Source organism: Pan troglodytes, chromosome 2 (assembly GCF_028858775.2).
Source record: "Pan troglodytes isolate AG18354 chromosome 2, NHGRI_mPanTro3-v2.0_pri, whole genome shotgun sequence".
In the NCBI taxonomy this organism is placed as follows: Eukaryota; Metazoa; Chordata; class Mammalia; order Primates; family Hominidae; genus Pan; species Pan troglodytes.
The window spans coordinates 60,466,041-60,492,060 of NC_086015.1; the positions used below are offsets into that span (position 1 = coordinate 60,466,041).

General features: G+C 40.7%; 1 protein-coding gene across 16 annotated transcripts in view; it reads right to left on the minus strand.

Moving 5' to 3' along the window:
- ERC2 (ELKS/RAB6-interacting/CAST family member 2) overlaps window positions 1-26,020 on the minus strand; it is a 965,515-nt gene that overhangs the window by 931,114 nt on the left and 8,381 nt on the right. For all 16 annotated transcript variants that reach the window (XR_008546979.2, XR_010155615.1, XR_008546980.1 and 13 more), the window contains exon 2: window positions 216-1,012. Coding sequence is in view for 11 of the 16 variants with exons in the window: in XM_016941331.3 (XP_016796820.1) it covers window positions 216-872 (657 nt within the window). In the remaining 5 variants the exon portion in view is untranslated. The remainder of the gene's footprint in view (window positions 1-215; window positions 1,013-26,020) is intronic.

The following is a 26,020-nucleotide window of genomic DNA, read 5'->3' on the forward strand; positions in this document are numbered from 1 at the left end:
CCATGTGAAAACGTTATCGGAAAATAAGGAAATTACAAGCTGTAATGGTATATTTCCTATGCTCTCTCATAGTGTCTAAGTCAAACACATACTAAGCCATAACCTTCTTGATGATGCCAAACTTTCTTCTGCACAGGTCGTGGTACCATCTGCAAAGCATCAACTACTCAGTGAGAAGCCAAGGCTGAAAATTACTGAGATGAGTCACGACCTACCTGGTTTTCTTCATGGGAAACCCTCATCTGCTCCTTGAGGACAGACATCCGCGCTGCCTCTTCTTTCCTCAAGACTCTCTCCTTCTTAAGCTCAGGACTCCAGAAAGTCTTAATACTGTTCATGGAAGATCCCAATTTGCTGTCCTTGATGTCTAGCTCTTTCCGGAGGAGGTCATTCTCTCTCTGCAGTTCTTTCAGCTGGGCCTGAAGATCTAACATTGTGCTGTCTCTTACCTGCCTCAACATGGAGGGGACCTGGTGGTGGTGATGATGGGATGAGCCAGTCAGCCCACCATGTTGATCTGTGTATGAAAGGACATCTGTGTGGGAAAGTCCAGCAGAAGCAATATTGGGACTACTCCCCATGGCTGTGACACGGCCTCCATATACAGCTCGATTTGTAGCCCTTCCCAGAGTCATAGTGCCCTTTGGGTAAGTTGTTGAAGCCACCCCTTCATGATCACTCAGATACATGGGTCCAGACGTAGCATAGGCTGCATTGAGGGACTGGATATTCTCCATAGACAGAGTCTTGCCTGTTCCTCCACCTCCCCCACTACTTGTTCTTCGGTGGCCCAAACGAGGAGACCTTGGCAAACGAGGGGATCTGGAAGGGCTACCTTCCAGATTGGTGATTGTTCTTGCACTTCCATACATTTTTCTTGTATTATGAGGTGTTGCTGAAGAGAAGAAATGCTATATTAAGTTGGGGTTTGAGCTAATATTTCCACGATTGTCCAGAATTTTCACCGCATTCTTTTCACAGTCCGTACCAGAAAATAACTCCACTCAGAGATCTACAAAGTGAAAGAAAGAATAATTAAAAACAAATCTCTTTAGAACTCTAACTGCATTGTATTTTTAAATATATAAAGATAATGATAGATGTACCTATGTAGATAGGTGATTAATAATAGACAGATAGAAAGAGCCACACCCATAATGTTCATTTAGAAAGAAAAGCAACTCTAAAACTTTACTACTACAGGTGAAAGTTTTACAAATTCCCCCCACCCTGCCCCTAAGCAAGATAAAAATTCTCAAAGTGAAAAATAAGCTCTATTCCTTAAGAAAATGAAGCTCTCTATATTGGTTTGTGCTAAGGTTAGAGTTAGAACCTCTAGAAAATTCCCCATAGAATTCCCCATCATGGAGACCTTAGCTATAAAAAGGCCCCTCCTTTGGGGCATAACCCCTATATGCATGTGACTTGAAAGTGACTCTGAGAAGCTGCTGATTCCTGGGATGTCAAATATTTGGCATTCATGTTGTTACCTTCCCCTCCTGTACTCATTACAGACATCACTAATCCATCACAGTCTTCTTTTCCACTAGGTTCAGAATTCTTCTCAACACAACACTCTAGATGGCTTACCACCAATCAACTGGCATTAACACATGAATTCAAACCTACTGGCTATCCTGGAGATAGAAGAAAAAGAGGTAGCTCAACCAATGGGATGCCTAAACACATAGCCAGATCCTCAATGATATTACCAGAGAAAATAACAGTCCTGTCTCTTTTCCCTTTCACACACATCTTTCAGGCTGGCCTCTTGAGAATTATTTCCCATTTTGGTTGACCTTAATATTCATATTAACCACTTCATGTCTGTACAGAAATGGCAAAGGAGAAGAAGTTCCCATCATGGTTACTGAAGTATACTAGTGAAGATTTTATGTAGCTGGGGCTACATACAGCATTGTGAGTATCCCTTCAATTTTAGCACCCATATGGCCTTAATGGGGCACATTATGGCCTCCTGTTCTTCCTCTTAGAAAGTCTTTACTGTATTTTCTTTTCCTTCAGCTTTACAACAATAAGAGAACAGATTTGAGAAAGGCAAACAGGTTCAAATGTCCATGCTAATACTAACCAGCTGAGTAACCTTAGACAAATTATTTAACTTGTTATGAGCTTCCACTCTGCAATCAACAAAATGCAGGTAATACCATCTAACTCGTAGTATTGTAAGAAATAGTAAGATGAGGTTTATAAAACACCTAGTTTTGTGCCTAGTACCAAATAGTCAATAAATAGATTTTGAAGGTAAGTGTCTCAATGAGATAAGTACATTAATAGCAGTATACATGGGTATATTTTATTTTCACCTGCCTATCATTCATCCCTTCCCCCTCTCCCAAATACACACTTTCTGATTATACTGTCACTATTATCCTTAGAGAAATTGTTCCCAACCCCCTACTCACAGTTCATTGGGTTTAGATAAGGTTGACTCCCTTCACTCCACCATCCTGGATGGTGCAAGGGGTGAGAACATGACCCACGCCTGGCCAACCACCATATTGTATCCTCCAGACATGGTAGCTAGTTTAGTGATGAGCATGTGACCCACACAGGTCCAACAAGACTCCATACTAGGACTCTAGTTGGAACAGCTGGGAAAGATAAGCTCTTCTTCAGCTGGAATTCCTTACTTTCAAGATAGAGCTGTGAGTACTTCAATGTGGAAAGGGCCTCCCTGAGGGTGGAGACAATACAAAGGGAACCACAGCTAAACTTCAAAGAGTGTGAAACCAAACCAGGTGACATCACTTCATACTCCAGATCCAGGAATCATAGAAGTTACCATCATCTATCATCTATACATCTGTTCCCTGGCCATTTTAGTTACATATGCCAGGTGGCTGATTGCATTAAAGGTCTCAATTCTTTACTCCTTTTTTTATATATGTCTTGGCAGTGTTTTCCCAATGTGATGCTAGGTTCAGTCATGTGACTTTATTTGTCCAGTAAGGTGATAACAAATGTGAAGTAAGCAGACGCCTTAAGCAACACATGTGTTTACTCTCTTGCTCATTTTCCTCTACCGTAGTAATTAGAATATTCCCAATCTAGCCTGATGGAAGATGAGAAATATAAAATAGAACCAAGTTGTCCTAGCCAACAGCCAAGCCGCCCCAAGATGTGTGAGCAAGCCCAGCCAAAGTCAGCAGAACTGCCTAGCCAACCAGCCGCTGCCCAGCGGGGCATGAGCGAGCCCAGCTGAGATCAGCTAAACACCACACTTATGCACTTAATAAATGCTTCTTAGTATGTCACTGATGTTTTGTGGTGGATTGTTTTGCCACATTACAGGATCAATGGGTAACTGATGCATTTGTCTATAAATTTCCTTTTTGCTACATTCAATTCTAGATGAGATTTCTGTCACTGATAGTGACACATACAGTATGAAAAAATGTTTTCTATAAAGGTTTCCCCTTTCCCTCAAGAGATCTTAAAAAATTATACACCTGTTTCTAACTAAAGAACTTCATTTCAAATGTTTATGTTGCTCAGGGCTTAATTTTGTTTTTCTTGGAAATACACAAAAACCATTTTGTATCTAAGATTTTTACATGAATAATCTGTAGTGTAAAAAAGAGGGGATCAATAGTTCTAACATAAGAATTCGGTGACATAAATGATGAGAGAGACAGATAATGGAATAGTGGAACAGGCAGTTACATGAATATTTAATAAGACGGAAAGATGTTCATGACATACTGGTGGCAGGGGGAGCAGACGACAAAACAATTTTGTGATTTACTCACACTGTTGTAAAACACACAAATACACATACACCCTTTCACCAGCAAAGAAGGCTGGAATGACACACATCAAACTGTTACCAGTGGTGGAATTCCAAAAGGTTTTCATTTTTTTCTTTTTATTTGCATACTCTAAATTTTCTACAATTGAAACTGACCCAATTGTCCCATAGAGCTGATGTCAGTGGTTTCTTTGAAAAAACGTAGAAATTGACCTCCCAGTTTTAAAACTTGAGAAAGTTGCATTTGTCTTATCTGAGTTCCTTTCTAAGGAAACCAACCATCAGGCCTCCCAGATAGTGTCAAGGAGCTCAAACTTGCCAGATTACTGCATTTGGGCAGTGAGATGTCAGACCCCTCATCTGTCATAATTGCCTTGCCCTATCTGCTTCCTTTTGACCAACTCCTCTTCCTTATCCCTCCCTAATTCCTGTTTTTCCACTCATGATTACATTTCTTCCCTGCTATATAAACCCTTATGTTAGTTGGTCAAGGAGATGGATTTGAAACTGATCTCCCATCTCCTCAGCTGCAGCACCTGATTAAAACCTTCTCTGGCAATACTTGTCTCAGTGATTGGCCTTCTGTGCAGCAAGCAGCAGGACCTGGACTGAACCTCTGGTGTTTTGGTAACATAATAATGATATATACTTTTTTCATTAAAAAAATGATTTTCTTTCTATGGTTCCAACAGTTAAATGAATGTATCTTTTTTGTGCTTACAATCTAGATGTCTGGGTTCTAACTGGGCCACCACTTATAGAGATGTCTTCCTAGAAAAAGTGATGAAATCTAACTTGTCTTCCTCTGTCTGCTCCCTTTGTATCTAGAGATACACATTTCTGAGGTCTGTGGCTAGGCTTGAGGTCCTGGAATGTCATAAAATTTACACGCACACAGATTTAATCCTCAGTGAATTTACCTGCCTACCTGGCCAAGGCTTTGGAGAATCCCAATAACCAACAAACAAAGTTAGTTTGTTACCTTTGGAAACACACACACATATAACATACAACATGAAAAGATGTATTATCATGTTTGAAATATTGTTTCCTTATTTAAAAAGTAATATATGTTGCCACTGGCCCATAGATTTCTTGGGTTCTCCTTTTCTAGGTTTAATATCAGATGTATGCTAGTATCATAGATAGATTGAGAAGCTTTCCATTTTTCATATGTTCTGGAACAGTTAGCATAACACCAGTCTTCCCTATTCCTGAAATATTTTGTAGAACACACACATAAAACTGAATGGGCTTGGCAGGGAATGTTGACTCCTGCTGTAATGCCAGCTACTGAGGAGGCTGAGGCAGGAGGATTGCTTGAGGACAGAAGTTCAAGACCAGTCTGGGCAATATAGCAAGACTCTGTCTCTAAAAAAAATTTTTAAATTAGCCCAGTGTGGTGTCATGTGCCTGCAGTCCCAGCTACTTGGGGAGAGTGAAGCAGGAGGATCACTTGAGCCCAGGAGTTCGAGGCTATAGTGAGCTATGACTGCACCACTGCACTCCAGCCTGGGCGACAGAGGGAGAGACCCAGTCTCTTTAAAAAAGCAAAAAACACAGAATGGGCCTAGTTGTTTATTATCTTTTCACTTTTTCACTATGTTTACTTGTCTATTTGGGTTTGCTACCTATTTTGTGTCAATTATCATTAAAACGTCCCTTCACAAACAGTCTATTCTGTGTAGATTTTCCAGTCTTATTGTCATTGCTTTGTATAACTTTTCTTTAAAAATTTTTAAATGATATAGCTTTTGGTTTTATTAATATATTTTACTGCATCTTATTTTCCATTTCATTGATATCTCTTTATCTTTAATAAAATTTCTACTTCCTTTATGGTTTTTTTTGCCCTTTTGCATTGAATGTTCATTTCTCTTTAATCACATTTCCTAATGAATGCATATAAGATTATACACATGGCTGCATATTCCAGAATTCTATGTATAAAACTCTTATTGGCATTTGTAAATACCTTGTTGTTTTTATTTTGAAATTTTTCTATCCCAGGAATTATTGAGAATAATATATTTAAATGTCAAAGTGGATAGAAATTTTATGGTAAACTTTCTAGTTCAAATTGTTTAGCATTGGGATCATAAAATGTAACATATATATTTTCCAATCTTTGAAATTTGTCAAGACTTTCTAATTGGCTTATTAGTTTTTCTTAATTATTAAACCAACTAATAGATTATTATAGAAAATTTAGAAAATACAAATATGCATAAAGCAGAAAATGAAAACACTCTCAATCCTGTCACTCATAGATAACCTCTATTAACAAGCTAGCATAATACCAGTCTTCCCTATTCCTGAAATGTTTCGTAGAACACACACATAAAACTGAATGGGGCCGGGCGAGGTGGCTCATGCCTGTAATCCCAGCACTTTGGGAGGCCGAGGCAGGTGGATCACGAGGTCAGGAGATCGAGACCATCCTGGCTAACACGGTGAAACCCCATCTCTACTAATAGTAAAGTACAAAAAATTAGCCAGGCGTGGTGGTGGGCGCATGTAGTCCCAGCTACTCGGGAGGCTGAGGCAGGAGAATGGCATGGACCCAGGAGGCGGAGCTTGCAGTGAGCCAAGATCACGCCACTGAACTCCAGCCTGGGCAACAGTGCAAGACTCTGTCTCAAAAAAAAAAAAAAAAAAAAAGAATGGGCTTGGCAGGGCATGTTGACTCCTCCTGTAATCCCAGCTACTCAGGAGGCTGAGGCAGGAGGATTGCTTGAGGACAGCAGTTCAAAACTAGCCAGTATGTATTATGTTACTTCCAATACATTTTAAGTGTGTATGTGTGTGTGTGCAGTTTTAGACAAAGCCAGACAATATAAAGACTATGTAAATCAAACTATATAAAGACTATATAAGTCTTGTATTTTCCTTTTTCTCCATGTTTTATCTTAACATCATCTCCATTTCCTACTTAACATAGATGCCACAAAGTATTTTTATAACACATGATTTTGACAGATACTATGAGTCTCCAAAGATGGCCATCAAAAGTCCTCTCCTTCCTATACAGAATTGTCTGTAGTTCCATTAGTTCCATCAAGAAATTGATTCTATTTCCCTTGTCCTTGAATCTGGACTGGCCTTGTGACCTGCTTAGACCAACAAATGCAGTAGAGGAGACACTGTTCCAGCTCTGAGTCTAACCCTAAAGAGGCTTGACAGTTTCTGGTTTTGCTCTCTTAAAACTCAGCTGCCATGATGCAAGGAAGTCCAAGCTATCTTGCTAAAATTAGGAGCCACACAGAACGGCCCTGGAAGATGAAATACCACATACATAGAGAGGCCACATGAAGGATAACCAAAGCACCCAGCCAAGAGTCAGCACCAAAACACCAATCCAGTGAGACAAGCCATGTTGGAGCTTCCAGCCCAGCCCAGCCACCGTCTTGAATCAGCTGCATGAATAACAGCCATCACTATATGTAACAAGACCACCAATCAACCCACTGAATCAGGTGGGACGTAATAAATTATTATTTAAAGCCCCACTCCAAGTTTTACAGATTTTTGTTACACAGCAAAAGAACTGAAACACTTAGGTAATTATTTTTAAAATGGAAATATCATAATTAATATTGTGATTGATAAAGCTTTATAATATTTTGATTGATAAAGCTTTTCAATGTTCCGTTTGAGCAATATTCAGATTGATAAAGCTCTTACTTCCCTAGGATAAATTCTTTTTGTTGTTGTTGAGACAGACTGTTGCTCTGTCTCCCAGACTGGAGTGCAGTGGCACAATCTCGGCTCACTGCAACCTCCGCCTCCCGGGTTCAAGCGGCTAATTTTGGTATATTTAGTGGCGACAGAATTTCATCATGTTGGCTAGGCTGGTCTCAAACTCCTAACCTCAAGTGATCCACACGCCTCGGCCTCCCAAAGTTCTGGGATTACCGGCATGAGCCACCATCCCCAGCCTTCCCTAGGATAAATTTTAAAAGAATTATAAAATAAAAATGAAACAGCTGGATACAGTGGCGTGTGCCTGTAGTCCCACTGCTTGCGAGGCTAAGGCAGAAGGAAAGCTTCAGCCCAGGAGTTCAAGTCCAGCCTGGGCAACAAAGTGAGAACTCATCTCTATAAAATTAATTAATTAGTTAATTTTCAAAAAATCAAAATGAAACAATTTATACTCACATCCTTACTCTTGACTCTCTTTCCTTCACAGCTTCTACTCTACTCTCAACATATCCCAAAAGCCACCATCTCCTCTTGAGGCTACAAAAAAAGTCCCGAATTACTAAACTCAGGATTTCAGCACTACACATTCAGTAAATACACCTAAAGAAGTATTTTTTTATTTATTTTTAAGGCAGAGTATCACTCTTGTCACCTAGGCTGGAGTGCAGTGGAGCGAACTCGCCTCACTGCAATCTCTGCCTCCCAGGCTCAAGTGATTCTCGTGCCTCAGCCTCCTGAGCAGCTGGACCACAAGCGCACACCACCTCACCTGGCAAATTTTTGTAATTTTTGAAGAAACGGGGTTTTGTCATGTTGCCCAGGCTTGATCTTCAACTCCTAAGCTCAAGTGATCCACCCACCTCAGCCTCCCAAAGTGCTGGGATTACAGGCGTGAACCACCGTGCCCAGCCAAGAAGTATTTATTAAGTACCAACATTGTGCTACTCCAGCTCGGCTTTAGACCAGTACTTCCTGAACAGTCTGACAAGTGTTCAGATAAACAAGGCTACTGGGGTTTTCGTTTTAACCCAAGATGTCTCAGAGACTTTTAGGACACTCATATGTATTGGGACTGTCCCAAAATTAAGTATATAATATAGCTTTTCCAAAATTGATTTGACAACAGAATCCTCTTCCCTTCAGAATACCTGAAAACATTTCACTGAACACTTGAATTTACTCATGCAATAAATACTTTTTAAGCATCAGCTTAACTCCCACTGTTGAATGAGGGGGATAAGGCAGTGATTGAGACAGACGCAGGTTCTGACTATGGGAAGTTTGCTCCCTGGAATGGACTTTCTCCATAAGAGCTTTCTTCACCTCAGATATAACAGGATTTGAGAGGAAGGTGATTACAGGACTAGGCACTGCTTTAAGGGCAGGTACATGAAATCAACCCCAATCAGAATTGACCTCTAACAGGAAAAGATAGAAGATCAAAATAATGACTAGTTGAAGTTTCAGCCCTACTAGGCCAGGAAATAAATATAATTCTGTATTTATTTTTCACACCTCGACAAAGAAGCCAGATTGTTAAAAGGAATACAAGTCAGCCATTGACAGGCTGCAGTAAGAGGCTGCGGAAACACGTTATTGCTTATAACACCAAGATCACAATGGACAAGAGATTATGTTCAATTCCACTGAACTTATCAAATCAAACAGGAAATTCACAGACCATCAAAATGGTAAAAGGGTAATGTCTTCACCACTGTACATGTGCTTCTTAACAATAAATTTTAGTTAGCGACGTAGGCTCACCACTATTTGGGAATTAGTTTCTCCCACAAAATTTATAAAGAGCAGGGGTGGTTTCCTGGGACCATTTCACCCCCGGCTGCAGCACATAGAGTGATACCAATGTCATGGAAGAAGGAAAGAATCAGTTGACAACATAAAGCAAAGGCAGGTCCCCATGGCTGTCATGTTCCCCTAAGCCTCATAATTCCTACTTGTTCTGTTGAGTCACTCGCACCCTCCCCCATGCCCCACCCAGCTGTGTTTCATTTCCCGATATATTTTAAGGAGCTTGTTTTGACACTTGGGCTTTTTTTTTTTTTTTTTTTTGGTTGTTGTCTCCTAATTTCTCATCTATCCTGACTTGTTTCTAATTCTATAAAATAAATCTCTGAGAAAGAGCAAAAAGATCAACTTTATTGAGCAATCAATAATGCAATCATGTCTTCCATTGCCCATTACTGACTTAAAACTATTTTTAAGCTTTTCCACCCACCTATAAATGGGTTTTAGGAAAAAAGGTAGCAGTTAAGATCTTACAGTTTTAAATACTTATTATGAAGCCAAGACAGGTTCAGTCATTGGACTTTTTTGTGAACTCTTTAAAAATACCTACAATTTTTTTTTTTTTTTTTTTTTTTTGAGATGGAGTCTCACTGTGTCGCCCAGGCTGGAGAGCAGTGGCGTGATCTTGGCTCACTGCAAGCTCCGCCTCCCGGGTTCACGCCATTCTCCTGACTCAGCCTCCCCAGTAGCTGGGACCAAGGCGCCCACCACCACACCTGGCTAATTTTTTTTTTTTTTTTAGTTTTAGTAGAGACGGGGTTTCACCGTGTTAGCCAGGATGGTCTCGATCTCCTGACCTCGTGATCTGCCGGCCTTGGCTCCCCAAAGTGCTGGGATTACAGGCGTGAGCCACCACACCCCGCCAATACCTGCTATTCTTATATGTTTGTGATGTGCAACTGTAAGAAGGGTAAATTATTAATTAGATCAAACTGTGTACAGAAACAAATAAATGTTGCTGACATCAAAAAAAATTATAACACCAAAGAAATTAGTTGCGCAACACCCTTCACTTTAAAAGAACCTCATGAATAAAATTCAAAGTCCAAGGGTAAGTTCCGCTTATGGCTCAAACAAAATAAAATAAAAGATGGCTTTATGAACCTATAAGAATGCTTTCTCTAATTGCATAGGAATTCATAAATAAGATATACACTCATCCACTCACTCTCTTAAAAGGCTTAAGGACTCTTGAACTATAAGCTCAGAAGGGAAAAAGCAGGGGAGAACCTTGATTCCTGTCTAACTCAAGTATCTCAGACTATCATGGTCTGGAACGGTCTATTTTAAGACAAAAGCACTTCCTGCTATCTGCTCTAAATTAGGTTAAGTTTATTTCCACAGATCTCAGCCTCAGCCCATCACCTGAGGCCTGCTGACAGACCGTGTGAGCTGAGATCATCAGTATCTCCCAAGATTTTGCCAACTTAAAATATCCTTTTTTTTTCTAATCAGCATCCCTAACTTTTCCAAAATTCTGTGTCACAGACTACTAATTCTAAAAACCTTTCTAAAGGAAGACACAATGGAAAACAGATCTCAAACAAGCAGTGGCCACCCAGGAGCCAGATGTTACCTGCAGATGTGCTGTGTATAGCTAGCACAGTGTTGTTTAGAATTTCTATTAATAGTTGCCAACATAGAAAGATAGACAGTTCATATTAAAATCCAGATTCTGATGCTTCCTTAAAAATCTGAAAATCTGACAATGTCAGGCTCACCTTTCTACATGGCAATAACTGGTTGGAGCAACCAGCAGCTGCCCCTTCAAGAGAGGACATGTACCCTCCAGTTTGCCACAGTCTCCTCCACTCCCATTATCTTATATTCAGTCTGATTCCTTTCCTGCCTGCTTCCCTCAATAGGTATTTACATTTTTTACCACTCTACTCACATATAAGGTCTTAAACAATTCATTCTTTTACCACCCACTTCAAGTTCTTTACCAAATCTTATTAATTCTACCTCCAAAATTGCTCTTGAATCTTCTCCGTTGTTTCCACTCCTCTTGAACCAACGTGACTCTTGCATAAGCTACTTCATACCTCCTAAAGCTTCTCCTCTTATCATCCTCTACTCTTATTTCCAAAATATCAGCTAAACTGTTTTAAGATACAATTACGATTATAAAATATCTCCCCTTACCCACTTAAAACCCTTTTAAAGCTTCCTATTGCTCTGTGGACAAAACCAAAACGCTTCCCATGGCCTGAGGCCCTGCAGGATCTGAGTACTGCCAACAGCCCCCACCTCCCCTCTTGCCACTCTCTCCTTCACAGACTCTGACAGGGTCTTCTTCCTGCTGCTCCATGCATCAAGTCCCTTCCTGTCTCAGAGCCTTCACTCCTGCTGTTCTCTTTGCAGGGCTAATTCCTATTATTTCCTATTCCATCACTTAGATGATAGTTTCAATAGCATACCCTCTACAAGATCTATCCCATTCAAATCAGGTCTCTCAGTTACATTCTCTCAAAGCATAATGCTTTTTTTTTTCACGATGTGAAAGACATGCTATCTTTTTCCTTTTTATAAGAGAAGCTGACTGGCCCAGGGTCATCTCAATGGCCCTCTTGTTTAGGTTAAAGTAGAGTTAGACTAGGTAGCCTGAATCCTCTGGTGAAGGTGTAAGGAAACCCTTCATAACCCAACTGAGGCTGTCCCTCCTCAGATCCCTGGTTTGGAAAATGTGAAATCTTGTAGGTGTCTTTATGCACAATGATCCGGGAACATTCACGGAGGGAAGTCACTGACACCCCAGTCTTAGGTGCCCAGGATTCAGAGTAAGTGAGATCTATGGGAAGGAATTAGCATAGCTCCACCAGACTTAGAGTTCCCAGAAATTAAATAATTACTTCAAGATAGACGTCCAGGCTGGTGATTGGGACTCAGGACATGTGACCCAGTAGCCATGGAGAAGCCCCTATTGACAAAGTGTGTGGGTAAGGCTAGAAGCTTCTGGAGACCTCGCATGCTGTATGGAGCCTGTACAGTGGGGCACAAAACTGTGCACAGGGCTGTAACTCATGAGGAAGGCTATATGTCCTAGTTGGGGTTCCCCACCGGCAGATGCTGATACAAGGATGTGGGTGTAGGAGGTTCATTTAGAAGGTATTCCCAGAAAGTACTGAGAGGACAATTTGGAACTAAAACAAGGAAGTCAAGGAAGTCAATAGAGGGCGCATTTTCTTCTTTTTTTTTTTTTCTTTCTTTTTTTTTTTTGAAACGGGGTCTCCCTCTGGCGCCCAGACTGGAGGGCACTGGCACGATCTCGGCTCACTGCACCCTCCAACTCCCAGGTTCACGCCATTCTCCTGCCTCAGCCTCCCGAGTAGCTGGGATTACAGGCGCGCATCACCACACCTGGCTAATTTTTGTATTTTGGGGTAGGGACAGAGTTTCATCATGTTAGCCAGGCTGGTCTCGAACTCCTGACCTCAAGTGATCCTCCGGCCTCAGCCTCCCAAAGTGCTGGGATTACAGGCGTGAGCCACCACACCCGGCCGAGGGTGCATTTTCAAGAAAGTTTCTGCTGCAAGCAACTGGAAAGAGCTTCGAGAAACAGTGGAGAACCGGCCTCATAGGTGCGCCTCCGAAAGGGCAAGAAACTCCATCATGGGCTGAGGGATGCTCCCTGGCACTCCCAAGTGAAGCCAAAGAGAAAGCCCTCATGTTCCCATACAGGCCATGAGTGCTGAGGAGATGCGGGTGGGGCACAAATAGCATCCGCTACACCCCCACATGGCACACTGTGTCTGAGCTTGGCCACGGGGGACTGGGTTGGCCTTCCCTTGCAGGACCACAGAGTGGGGACCACAGAGGGCAGGCACAGCATCTTTCAGTCCGAGGGAGAACAGCCTCAACAGCGACACCTTGTGGCATCAAGATGTAATCATGTGATGGGCTGGTCGGACAGATTGCTTTCCAGATTTGGATGTGGGATTTATATCCATATCCCGCTCGCTTTGGGGCTGTGTAAGCCCGAAGCAGCGGGGAGGAGAGGAAAGAGAGGGAGACGAGAAGTGGGGAAGGTTGGGAAGGCGGTCTAGTGGAGAGATTCGGAACTTCCAGCTAAACTGGCACATGGGTTCCAGCATTTTGGATTTAATTTGGACAAATGAAACTGGGAGCAAGGGTTGTTTATTTGCAATATATTGGAATATATTAATCTTAGTATATCTGTTACAATATTTATAAAATATAGAGATTATATTATTTACATTAAATATTTAATTTTAATATATTCTCTTTTCATTTATTTTTATAAACTTTATTAAAGCAGAACATATACATGATGAAGGTAGACCTTAATTGTACACGTTAATTGATTTTTTTTTTTTTTTGAGACAGAGTCTCGCTCTGCCACCCAGGCTGGAGTGCAGTGGTGTGATCTCGGCTCACTGCAACCTCTGCCTCCTGAGTTCAAGCGATTCTCCTGCCTCAGCCTCTCGAGTAGCTGCGATTACAGGTGCCCGCCACCAAGCCCAGGGAATTTTTGTATTTTTAGTACAGATGGGGCTTTGACATTTTGTTCAGGCTGGTCTCAAACTCCTGACCTCAAGTGATCCACCCGCCTCGGCCTCCCAAAGTGCTAGGATTACAGGCGTGAGCCACTATGCCCAGCCTGCACGGGTTAATTTTTATATAGTGAGCACACCTGTGTTACCACTGTCTAGACCAAGACTTAGAACATTATCAGCATCCCCAAAGCCTCTCTCATGTCCAGTAATCCGTATATGACCCAAAAGCACTCTATACCTTAGAATTTCATATTAATATGTGCAATTCTTTGTTGGGGTCTCTCTTCCCTCCTATTATAAACCCCTACACTGCAACCCAGGTTTTTACATTGGTGCTAACACTCTTAGAGCCCAGGGCAAGAGTACAAATGAATGCCCAGATACCGTGTGCCTATACATTTAAAGTTATAAACTGAGCTAACAAACTGGTAAACAAAATACATTCTACCCTCCTACCTTGAACACAGAGATGGGGAAGGTGAGATTTGAATTTTGAACTTAGAATACTTAGACTCCTCAGAATTCCACCAAAACATTGTGGCAGGAGGAAGGCCTGCCCCCCATACCTCTGCCAACACCCTTTCTCCCCACCTCTGGCCCAACCATACCCCACGGGCCTCATACACATGAACTCTGCAGCATGCAAGCTAGGCTTGCTCCAGCTATACCAGGGGTCCACAGGCTTTCTCTGTAAAAGGCCAAACAGTACACATTTTAGGTTTTGTGGGCCATTTGATCTCTGTCATAACTACTCAACTCTGCCATTTCAGCCCGAAAGCAGCCATAGACAATTTGAAACCAAATAGGCATGGCTGTGTTCTAGTAAAATTTTATTTATAAAAACAAGTGGTAGTTGGCCGGGCGCGGTGGCTCACGCCTGTAATTCCAGCACTTTGGGAGGCCGAGGCAGGTGGATCACAAGGTCAGGAGATCGAGACCATCCTGATTAACACGGTGAAACCCCATCTCTACAAAAAATACAAAACATTAGCCGGGCGCGGTGGCAGGCGCCTGTAGTCCCAGCTACTCGGGAGGCTGAGGCAGGAGAATGGCGTGAACCCAGGAGGCAGAGCTTGCAGTGAGCCGAGATTGTGCCACTGCACTCCAGCCTGGGCAACAGAGCGAGACTCCATCTCAAAAAAAAAAAAAAACTGGTAGTTGGATTTGGCCCACAGGTAGTAGTTTGCTGACACCTGATCTGTAATGTCACACATATGTGCCCCTCCACAACCCTAAGCCTAGGGATGTGCACAGTGGTAGCCTGGCTTACCCCCAAGAAGATGTACTAGGAAAAAATTTCCAGGCAGATTCTGGAAGACAACTCAGGGTCATTTAGGCAAGGAGGTCACAGGCCTGTAGGTACCCAGAGCAGACTCTAGAATGCCAGGCACAGGCTCCAGGTGGGCACCTGCGTTGGCCCCTTGGACTCTTCCCCCAGTGGAGGGTGCAGTCAGAGGAGAACCAGAGTAGGCCCTCTCGCCCAAGAGTAAGAGAACACGGGAGCTATGCAAAACAACTTTGAAATAATTGAAAGGATGATGCTGGCACTTTAATATCATGAAATTTTCATCATATCACTAAAATCACTTCCATGGCAGTTATAGGACAATTCTGTAATTGTAGCCAGAGAGGAGATACATAGTGTTTTAAAAAGGAAAAGAGGAGCCTCAAAATCAGATTTGGCTGGAGTCATATTTCTGTCTTCTGGATATGCAACCTTGAGCAAAGTATTTTACTTCTCTCATCCTCACTTTTCTCATCTGTAAAATGGGGATATCAGACTTTTCATATGGATTTGGGAAAGATTAAATGAGATGATATAAGAAAGTACTTAGCACAATACCTAGCACACAGCTAATGATCAACAGAAGTTAACCTTGACAAGCCCAAGGCTACCAGAATATAACACAGTGGCTTTCAGCCTCAAAGTTACCATAGAATTCTCTCAGTTCACTAAACTTAGCCCTGTCAGACACTTCGGAGTCAAACTCAATCTGCTGTTCAAAAGTGCTGACGCCATCAACCCCAGTTCTTTAAAACTAGAGAGAAAAATTGACATTGCCTTCCCCCATGATCTGCAGGCTACAATATTATGCATCCATAGTTATTCAAAGTCCCAGTAATAAACCATTTCATCTGTGAATGCCATGATGTGAATCAGTAGGGGGAAAGTCCAGCTTAACACAGCAGAGATTTTCAAAATTGCTTTCCCATCATTCTCCAAAAAGCTCTATGAAACTCAAACACGCCTATCCACACATCAGTACTCTCTCCTTTAGTTCCCCCAAACTCATTTTATAATTACTGTTTTCCATGTGTAGATTTAGCATGATTACATGTTCAGCTGCCTTGGCTCATGTTTTATGGCAAGGTACTTGAGTCAAGAGGCTGACTGTCTTCCATACTACAAAGCAAGTGCTCTGCATGCCCAAATATTAGTTAACTGTTCTTTCCATTAACCATTTCCATTATTTAAATTTCAGACTCCATCAACTTATTTCAAAGTGTTAAATTAAGCATCTGAAACCCCTAAAAATTTTGTTAAAGTAATAGACTATTATCTAGTACACAGCTAAATCCACAAGTTAAAAATATAGCAAAACAGCCAGGTGTGGTAAGCTCATGCCTATAATCTCAGCATTTTGGGAGACCAAGGTGGGAGGATCACTTGAGGCCAGGAGTTTGAGACCAGCCTGGGCAACATGACGACACCCCATCTCTACAAAAAATTCAAAAATAAATTAGTCAGGTGTGGTGGTGTGCAGTTGTAGTCCTAGCTACTTGGGAGGCTGAGGCAGGAGAGTAGCTTGAGTCCAGGAGTTCAAGGCAGCAGGGAGCTATGATCACGCCATTGCGCTCCAGCCTGAGTGACACAGAGAGACCTTATCTCTAAAAACTAAATAAATTTTAAAAATGGCAAAATCCCAAACAATAAACAGTAAAATTAAGAAATAATTTGAGATGTTAAATAAAATTAAAATAAGCGACGTTTAATAAAATATGCTGATTATAACAACATTATTCATTGCCCCATAAAGTCTCATAAATGTAACAAATTAAGTAGTTGCACTGAAAGAATAAATAAGGTTTTCAGATTCGTTTTTTAAACATCTGTGCATTTCCTTTCATCTGCAAATGTAAAATGTCAATTGGCAAAGCTTCAGTTATAGTATACTTAAAAAAAGAATATTCAGGAATTATTGGGTCTTACACTAAAAAATCTTCTATCTGTCAACTAACAGATGTTTCTGAGAAAATGATAGAGAGATAGAATAAAAACTCTGCCCCCTTGGCCCTAAAAATCCAATCACACAAAATTTTGCTACATTTATAATGGCATAAGGATTATGTGTAAATAGCTTTTTACTAGAAAAGAATATAGGCATAATCACATACGTGAGGAAAAATTTTAGCAAAGATTGTAAGCTATTAAAAAAAAAAAAGACCACAATCAACGAGGGATGAGGAATGGCTCCAATGGGCAAATTATGGAGACAAGCACTCATCTATGTATTCTGGAAAGAAGAGAAAGAATAAACGTTACATCCTAACTCTGAGGTCTCTCAAAAATATGACTGATAACCATGGAAGAGTCACATTGGAGGCTTTAACAAGGATCAAGTTCAGGGTGCTGAATGGTATACAGAAACCCCTTTAACAATGGAAATTAGAGTAAATGAGAGTCAGTAAGTGCAGTAAGTAAATCATCAAGTAATTGAGTCAAATCTCTTGTCTATGAATGGATAATGGTAGGCTTATCTAACATAAAAATAAATAAAAAGGGAAATTATAGGACATAATTCGGATCTATTCAACAAATACTTCTGGAGAACAAATCTGTAATGTGGTTTCTGACATGCTAGAGGTCCAAAGCCTTCCATTTAAAAGGGGGTCACAGCCTCTTTACTCAGGTTCACATTAACAACTCTAATCGTTGTTCAAGGCTGCCAGTTGCTGTGAACACCAGAAACAGATGAGGGCCTTTCTGGGAGTGATAGAGTGTGGTCTCAGATGGAGAGAGTCCTATGGAAAGAAGAGTGTAGTAACAGACAGGGAAAATCCAGTTTTTTAACCTGGACAAGAACTAAGGAGGGAAGTCAGATCCATAGTTATGCATATGAAAGAATCTGCAAATCTCATGAGAATTTAAGGCTTGTTTTTATTTCAGAAATCTGAAAACAAATAATGTAAGGATATTCTTGATCAGCACAGCGCCATGCCCATTGACTTTGAATATCAAGCTGTACCCTAAGGAATCACTGAGTCAATGTGAAAGGAAATAAGATGGTCTTGGGGATCTAAAGGATGTGTTCTCACTGGGTGAAAGGTAAGGATTGTCAAGTTCCTCAGAATGAATGAAAGTTTCACAGCAGTTGAGTATTGTGAATATGGTGGGAAAATTGAATCATCACCCAGTGCACAGCAGGGTAGACCAGATGATGCCAAAGAACCTGTCCAGAATAGTCAGCATCACATTCTAATTATAAGCAGCAATTTAGTTAATGCAGTTAAATTAATGTTATGAATTTGAATTAGTAATGTCATATGACATATACTCTATTTCTAAATTGATTTAGGTTTTAAAAAGGTGTAAGAGCTTAAAAATAAAACTCACCAGCTTTATGTTTATACAATTTAAAGTATCATTACATAATAATAATTTAAGCCAACCCTGGGGTGCTACGAGAAATTATTTTCATTAAAAAAGATATCATCTAAGTCTGAGAAACCTTGGTTAAGTGATTAAGCATACACTGGATTTGAGACCTGAATCTCACATTTATTATCTGTTTAACCTTGAGCAAGTTAGCAAACCTCTCTGAGCCTCAGTAAGTATCTGAGTAACAATGGCCTCAAGTGTAACAATAGCTACTTCACAAAAATAAGGTGAGTAATGATTAAATCAGAGAAGGCAGAAGTACTTAGCACAGTGCCTGAGGCTTAGTAAATACTCAGTACAATCCTCATCATCATCAATATTGACCACAGGCTCATTGTGTTGTTTTCTTACATTAGACCCTTTCTTCCTCATGAGTAAAATAGAAATAACAGCATTAAACATCTGGCAATGGGTCTTAAAAAAGTAGTTGATTAAAAAGGTTGCCAAAAAAAAAAAAAACTCTGCACATGCAAGTAAAACTTTAGCCCATGCATTAAATTGCATCATGTGTTCAACATATTCACCATCCCCCTAGCCTGCCCATCCCTACAGTCTCCTTCCTGTGGGAAGATAATCTTTCCTGCTCCAATGACATCTGGCTTGGCCGTATGACTTGTTTTGGCCAATGAAATGTAAGCAGAAGTAACAAATGCCATAACCAAACAGTAGCTATCAGAGCCCTCTTGTGGGTAAACCATTGTTTTTTCTTCTCTACCATGAGAATAGGCTGTCCAAGAAAGGCTCCTTCAGCCTGTGTCCCAGAATAAAGATAACATGGAGCAGAATCACAGACAACTCCTGAGAGAAAGAAGCCACTGAGATTTGGAGGTCCTTTGTTAGCCCAGCACAACCCAGCAATATCTGACTAATAAACCCAGCTACCACAAATACAGTGCTAAAACAAAATATGTAACATTTAGATTAAAATATAGGACAGTGCTTTCTCACTGATTTATCTCTCATTTCTTTCTTCCTCTGCAGATTACCAAACTAGGAAATATCATCCATTCAGGGACAGAATATCTTCTGTTAGGTCTCCAGATAGATGCAAATCATTTGTAAATAATTTGTTTTCAGATACAGATGCATACAACCAACTATTTTAATTGCCTCCAAATGTATTCTCTTTATCATTCCTGACCACTGATTTCTTTACTGACAAATAGCTGCTCCTGGTGCTTGGACATTGAGACGAAGGCAATCACTGGAAAAGCCGAAAGGAGGATAAATCCTGCTAGGAGGTGACATAGTTGTACAAACAATCCAAATAGTGAATGCCAGCGAGCATCAATGGGTGTGGGCTGGACCTCGTATGATCAGTACACGTGTGAGTGCCTGTCCTGGAGCACAGCCCTAGGAAGAATCTAGCTGTAACTGACCCAAGCATGCCTCCACACCAAAGGAAAGGCAACACATGCACCCACCTCCTGCTATCTGTGATTCCATCTTATAATGGCTGTGTGACTTACAGATTGCACCAACTGATGACCCTGTCTTCACTTGAACCTTTTGCAAAACAGATGATTCAACCCTGTACCTTCCTTAAAGGCAAGAACTATGTCTTCTTCATCTTCATATCTCAGCACTAGTTTACACTTGCAATTAAAAGGCAACTCAGTGTAGAGCAGTTTAAAGCATGGGCTCTGAAGTGTCCAAATTCCAGTTTCTCCACTTACTTAGGTTAAGATCTTGCAAGCAGATGCTCTAAGTGCCTATCGATGTCCCTCTGACCTGAACATTTTAGAGTGCCCCAAAGGCACTGCCAATATCAGAATCTCTGCCTAAGAGTATCTTTTAAACCTGGATAAGCTAGTCTTCCCTTGCAGGGTGTAGAAGTCCCAGGGTTAACCACCCTTAAAAAAAAATCTGACAGCTATTTATACAACAGTATTCACAACCGCATTATTCATGATAGCCAAAAGGTGAAAACAACCGAAATGTCCACTGACGTTGAATGCATAAAGAAAATGAAGTATACACATAAAATGGAATATTATTCATCCTTAAAAAAGAAATGAGGAGGCCAAGGTGGGTGGATTATATGAGGCCAGGAGTTCAAGACCAGCATGGCCAACATGGCAAAACCCCATCTTTACTAAAAAATACAAAAATTAGCCGGGCATGTTGGCATGCACCTGTAGTCCTAGCTACTTGGGAGGCTGAGGCACGAGGATCATGTGAACCCAGGAGGCAGAGGTTGAGAGGTTGCAGTGAGCCAAGACTCTGTCACTGCACTCCCACTTGGGCAACGGAGTGAGACTCTGTCTCAAAAAAAAAAAAAAAAAAAAAAAAAAAAAAAAAAACCAAAGGAAATGAAATTCTGATACATGCTACAACATGAACTTTGAAAACATTATGCTAAGTGAAATAAACCAGCCACAAAAGCTCAAATATTGTCGGATATCATTTATATGAGGTACCTAGAATAGTCAAATTCATAGAGACAGAAAGTATAATGGTGGTTTCCAGGGGCTGGGGGAATGTGGAGTTATTGTTTAATTAGTACCTAGTTTCAGTATGGGATGATGAGAAAGCTCTGGAGATTGATGGTGGTGATGGCTGTACAACATTGCAAATATACTTAGTACACCAAACTGTGCACTTTAAAATGGTTACAATGGTAAATTTTATGTTATGTATATTTTACCACAGTAAAAAAATAAAAATAATTAAAATAAATTTTAAAAAAAGAAAAGAAAAGAAAACAACTGACATGAACTAGTGGTGAGACATCCCTACTCTCCTAGCCTTTGTGTAAAAATACCCTAAGGCAGGTGTTTTACACTATCTCTACAATTTCCTTATGGGATTAAACACTAGTTGCCATTGCACAACTCGCTTAACAATGCGCCATCTATTGGCTGCCTTCACTTCCCTGTCTCATATCCTCATTCACTCACTAGTGACCCCTGTACGTCCCAAGTAACTATTTGTCTCAGGGTCTGCTTCTGTGGGAAAGTCAACTAAGACACCAAGGCAAGTTTCTTAATTTCTCTAAACATTACTTTCCTTATCAATAAAAATAATAGTTAGATCATGAAGTTATTGTGAAGATTAAACGAGATAATTCTTCAAAGTGCTTAGCACAGTGCCTGACTCATAGTAGATACTTAATATGATCTTCTTGAATTTCTGGTCTAACAATTATCCACCTTTTTTATAGAAGATAAACTACGTCTCTCAGTTTCAGGAAGAGACTAAAAAAATCTAAGAGCCAATTCTTTCCCATCTTCTATTTAAATAACATCTCTCATGACTTAGCACTCATCATTCAACCAACCACAAGAGGTATTAGAAAGAACTGGAATTTTGTATCCAGCTCAATCTTTTGCCTAGAGGTGGGCTGAGCCCACAAAAAAAGTTAGATAAGCTCCCCAGATAGCAAGCAGACCCCCCCAGGACAGACAGATAACCACCACTCCCTCCTGACCTAGGGAATTAGAGGGCTGTGGGGTCAATTGTAAACAACTTTGATCTGGTAAATTTTATGCGTATCCCTTTCTCTCTTTGGCTACAAATGTACCCTCCTAAGGTTTATGGCAAAGACTAGGATTCATTTAGTCTTTTTCTAGTTCCACAGCGCATCATTTTAACAAATGAAACCATGGGATCATGAAATTCCCATTGAGGTGAATCCTTTGCCAAATGCCATTTTATTTTGCTTTGATTTCTCGTTACTTGTTTGCCAAAATACACAGAGATTTTATCACAATAATCACCTATTCTGACTAGCAAACCAAAGGATTAGGTTACATACTCTGGTGGACTCGTAAATAAGACTGATGAGAAATCCAATTTCTGTCTCTTGCTTTTGTAGAAAACACCTTTCTGAATATGTACTTTTTAAAGAGCTGAACAAACAAAACTTACCTTGACTTACTTACATGTTAAAAAGGGAAGCTCTGTTCCCCAAAACAAATAAATGATAAAATCCCAAATTCCATCTTGCTCTTTAATATAATCCCTAAAGCTTTTTTCCAACATTTCATACATACATGGCCTTTAACTTCACTCACAACTATAAATAGTTGGCCAACTTAAGTTCAAAGCATCTGACTAAAGCTAACCACTAGCCATATTGGGCATGCCTAATGGTTTCAATGTTTGGCTCAATTACATTATGAGCTAAATACTTCTCCCTATATTATTGCCTACAGTTTTCCATTTTCCACTTATAAATTAATGACAAAATTCAAGAAATATTCAGGTGATTGCACAAACTGTTGTACAAATATGGTGATGCTGATGAACTAAAACTACTTGTCGGCAGGTAAAGTCATGGTACAGTAGCTCAGAATGGTGGTTCATAAGCTACAGCACAGAAGATTAATGTATGAAAGGCAATTTAACAGTGTTACTGTATAATGTACAAAAGTGTAAATCATATCGAAGTAAAGTCAGAGGCAGCCACTATGCACGGGGTATTGAATAGTGTTCTAGCCCATAACTCCCAATCTTGTACATTTCAGGAATAATGAAACTATTTCCATTCATGAACTTTCTCAGACCACTTTCAGAAGCTGTACGCTATGAATTACTTCAAGTATTTCCCTCAATTAATCTAACGAAGTCAGTTTCATTCTGCCCATTAAGTACAAAGATTTTGAAACACAATGTGTACTCTCTGTGCTCTGCTTAAAATTTATTGAAATGAACTTTGTCCTAGGTGATATTGGGAGAGAGTCTCAAAACCAACAAGTGATGTGGAGTCCCATTGCAGATCTTTCACCAGCAGATATTTTTCCTCAACTGGAAAATGGTCTTTCAAAATTATTAAGGCTGCATAAATTGTGTTTGGTCAATGAATCAGAATGGACATTGCTAGGAGTCCCAAAGCCATAATAATCAATCTTTCTATTGTTCTTCAGGTCATCTTGCCACCCTCTCTTCCCAATGTCAAGTCCCACACTCCCACAAGCATCAAAAGTAGGTAATTATTGCCATGACAGTGAAATAAAAGGAGAATAAAGAGAATTCAGAGTCCTTGATCGTATCCGTCCCCTACTTGAAATCTCTTGAAGTTTTAAGCTTGAGTCCCATCTCCTCAATGGCTCACAGGGTCTTATGCCCTGTCACACTCTCTGGCTCCTCTCACCGTCCCTCATCCTGAGCCAAGCTAAACTCCAGCTCTACAGTTCTACCTACCTTTACCTCCGTGAACCCTGAATCTCCCATTCTCTCGCTTACCTTTGGACCTAGTGCATGCTATTCCCCCTGTTATTTGTACCTTCAAATCCTCCCTCCTCTGGCTAATTCCATTTACCCTTCAGTGACACTTTAGGTGCTATTTTCTTCAGGAAGCCTTCCTTCATTCTTCATCCATGACTCTCCTAAGTCTTCCATGATAGCCTGGATGTTCCCCCAAAGAGCATCCATTATTGCCTGCTTATTTGTTTGGTGCTCCACTGGATACTACAATCCCTGAACTCCCCTACAAAATTACCTGCTCTATTATGGTCCTCTTGACATGTACACACCCTATTCCCAGAAGAAGACTGGCACAAAGCAAGCATACACTTTTACGATGACTACATAACAGAATGGCTTAATTCTTTGTTACTAATATCTATTATGAAAGAACACCAGCCATTCCTGTTTTCCAGGTTAAATTACTAATAAAATGATAATTACTTAGTTGAATCTTTGCATGAAGAATCTGTTGTAAATATATATATATAATAGATCTAGAAGAGTGCCTTTGAAGCAAATTGGACTAGATGATAGAGAAACAGAGATCCCAAATAAGGAGAAAGCTAGTGGCAAAGACAGAAAGGGAACTTAGGGCTTGTGACCCCAGGTCAGTGCTATGTCTCTGTATCCAAAAGAATCTGCTCTGAAGTTATTCTAAGCAACTATTCATGTTGTGAATTCAAGGTGGCCCGTGAATACATTCAAAGCCCACGTATAAAAAGAGAGTTATTTCTCAACTTTAACAAAAAAGGTGAAGAATTCCCCTTGCGTGCCCAAACTAACTGCTCCACGCTCACAAGCCTGATGAACAGCAGCCACTAAGACCCAGGTGCTTTTCTATCCACCCAGCATCAAACAGGACCTATTTTCAACGAGCCCATACGAATGCCACGCTGTTATCCCACTCACTACCCAACCTCCTGCTTCCTGTCAGGGAGAGGCTTCATGAACAATACGAATAAAGGGTCAAAATGCGAAACAAAGAAGGGGGAGGAGGGAATGTTACAGGGAAGGAAAAACATACATCACCAGAAGAAAAGAAAAGACATCAAAAATCCTCTCCTGAGATGTGAATGTAAAAAAAGAGTCAACAACCCTGCTCCTCTCGGAACCCGCCCCTTGAACCACGGCTGCTCCTCGAGGTGATGACAGCTGGAGCTGGCTGGCAAAACGGAGCATGGCTAATCTGCCTCAAGCCAGGCACAAGAAAGACATCTTGGTAGAAATTTGATGCCCACCAGTATCACTGAGAAAATAACTAGTGATCATGGGACCGCCCTAACCTCACATCTGGCAGAGCTGCTCAACTCTCACTGCCAGAGCAGCTCCCAGACCCCAAACCCACCTTCAATCACCTCAGGCCCATAGAGGATGAACTCTTGACCACACCTATCTTATTATAGAGAAATATGCCACATAAGAATTGGTAACCACAGTGCACAACTAGGTTCAATTTCTTATAGGAAACCCTGCTCTTTCTTACTGCAATTAGTCATACCATTTAGCAGAAATCTTTCACGGTTTGCATAAGGATCTGAGCATATTCTTAAAGAACAGTCACATTGCTCAATTCCCATTCAAGCTCTTGTCTTCTGACCCATTAAGAAGTTGCCTTGAATTAATAGTTTGCTCCTAATGCATTTAGGGTAAATGCACTTTGCTGCCTGCAACTCATTCATGCCCTGAAATCACAGAATGACAACTACCTTTAGGGGTGGAAAGTATTAAGACAGGAAAAGAGAGCTAATGCTATCAGACCACACACACACACACACACACACACACACATACACACACACACACTCACACTCACACAGGATAATTAACTGAGCAAAATGTAGACTCTGAAAAATAAACCATAGCAAAACTAAGTTGCTGATATAAGATGTCTATGAACATTGCGGCTGGCCTTTGGTTTTCAGGTATATCTCAGAGTTGCCCTTCCAACTCTTCATCCAATGGGGCTATAATCTCACCATTGACTTCCAGGAAAAAATAACCACTTAGTTCCTTCCTGAAAGTTCTTCCTGCCTTTATTTATTTTCTTCTCTTCTTCCATGCACACGCGCTCTCTCTCTTTTTAATTTTGTTGAGTGCTGATTAGGTGCCAGCAACTAGAGATTCCTGGGCTCTGACCAAGCGAACTCTGCTTGGCAGAGTCAACATGAGTTCAAGAACAGAGGAAATGCAACCTCAAAGCAACAAATCTGGAAGATGTAAGTGGAGAAGTAATGCCCAAGAGGTTAAGAGCAGAACTTTGAGGCACACCCTGGGAATTGGCCAGCCAAGTGCTAAAGAAATTAGGCTGGAGTAGCAGATGAACTGGCCCAAGAGAAGGGTAACCAATTATATTAACAATTAAGTCAGTGATGT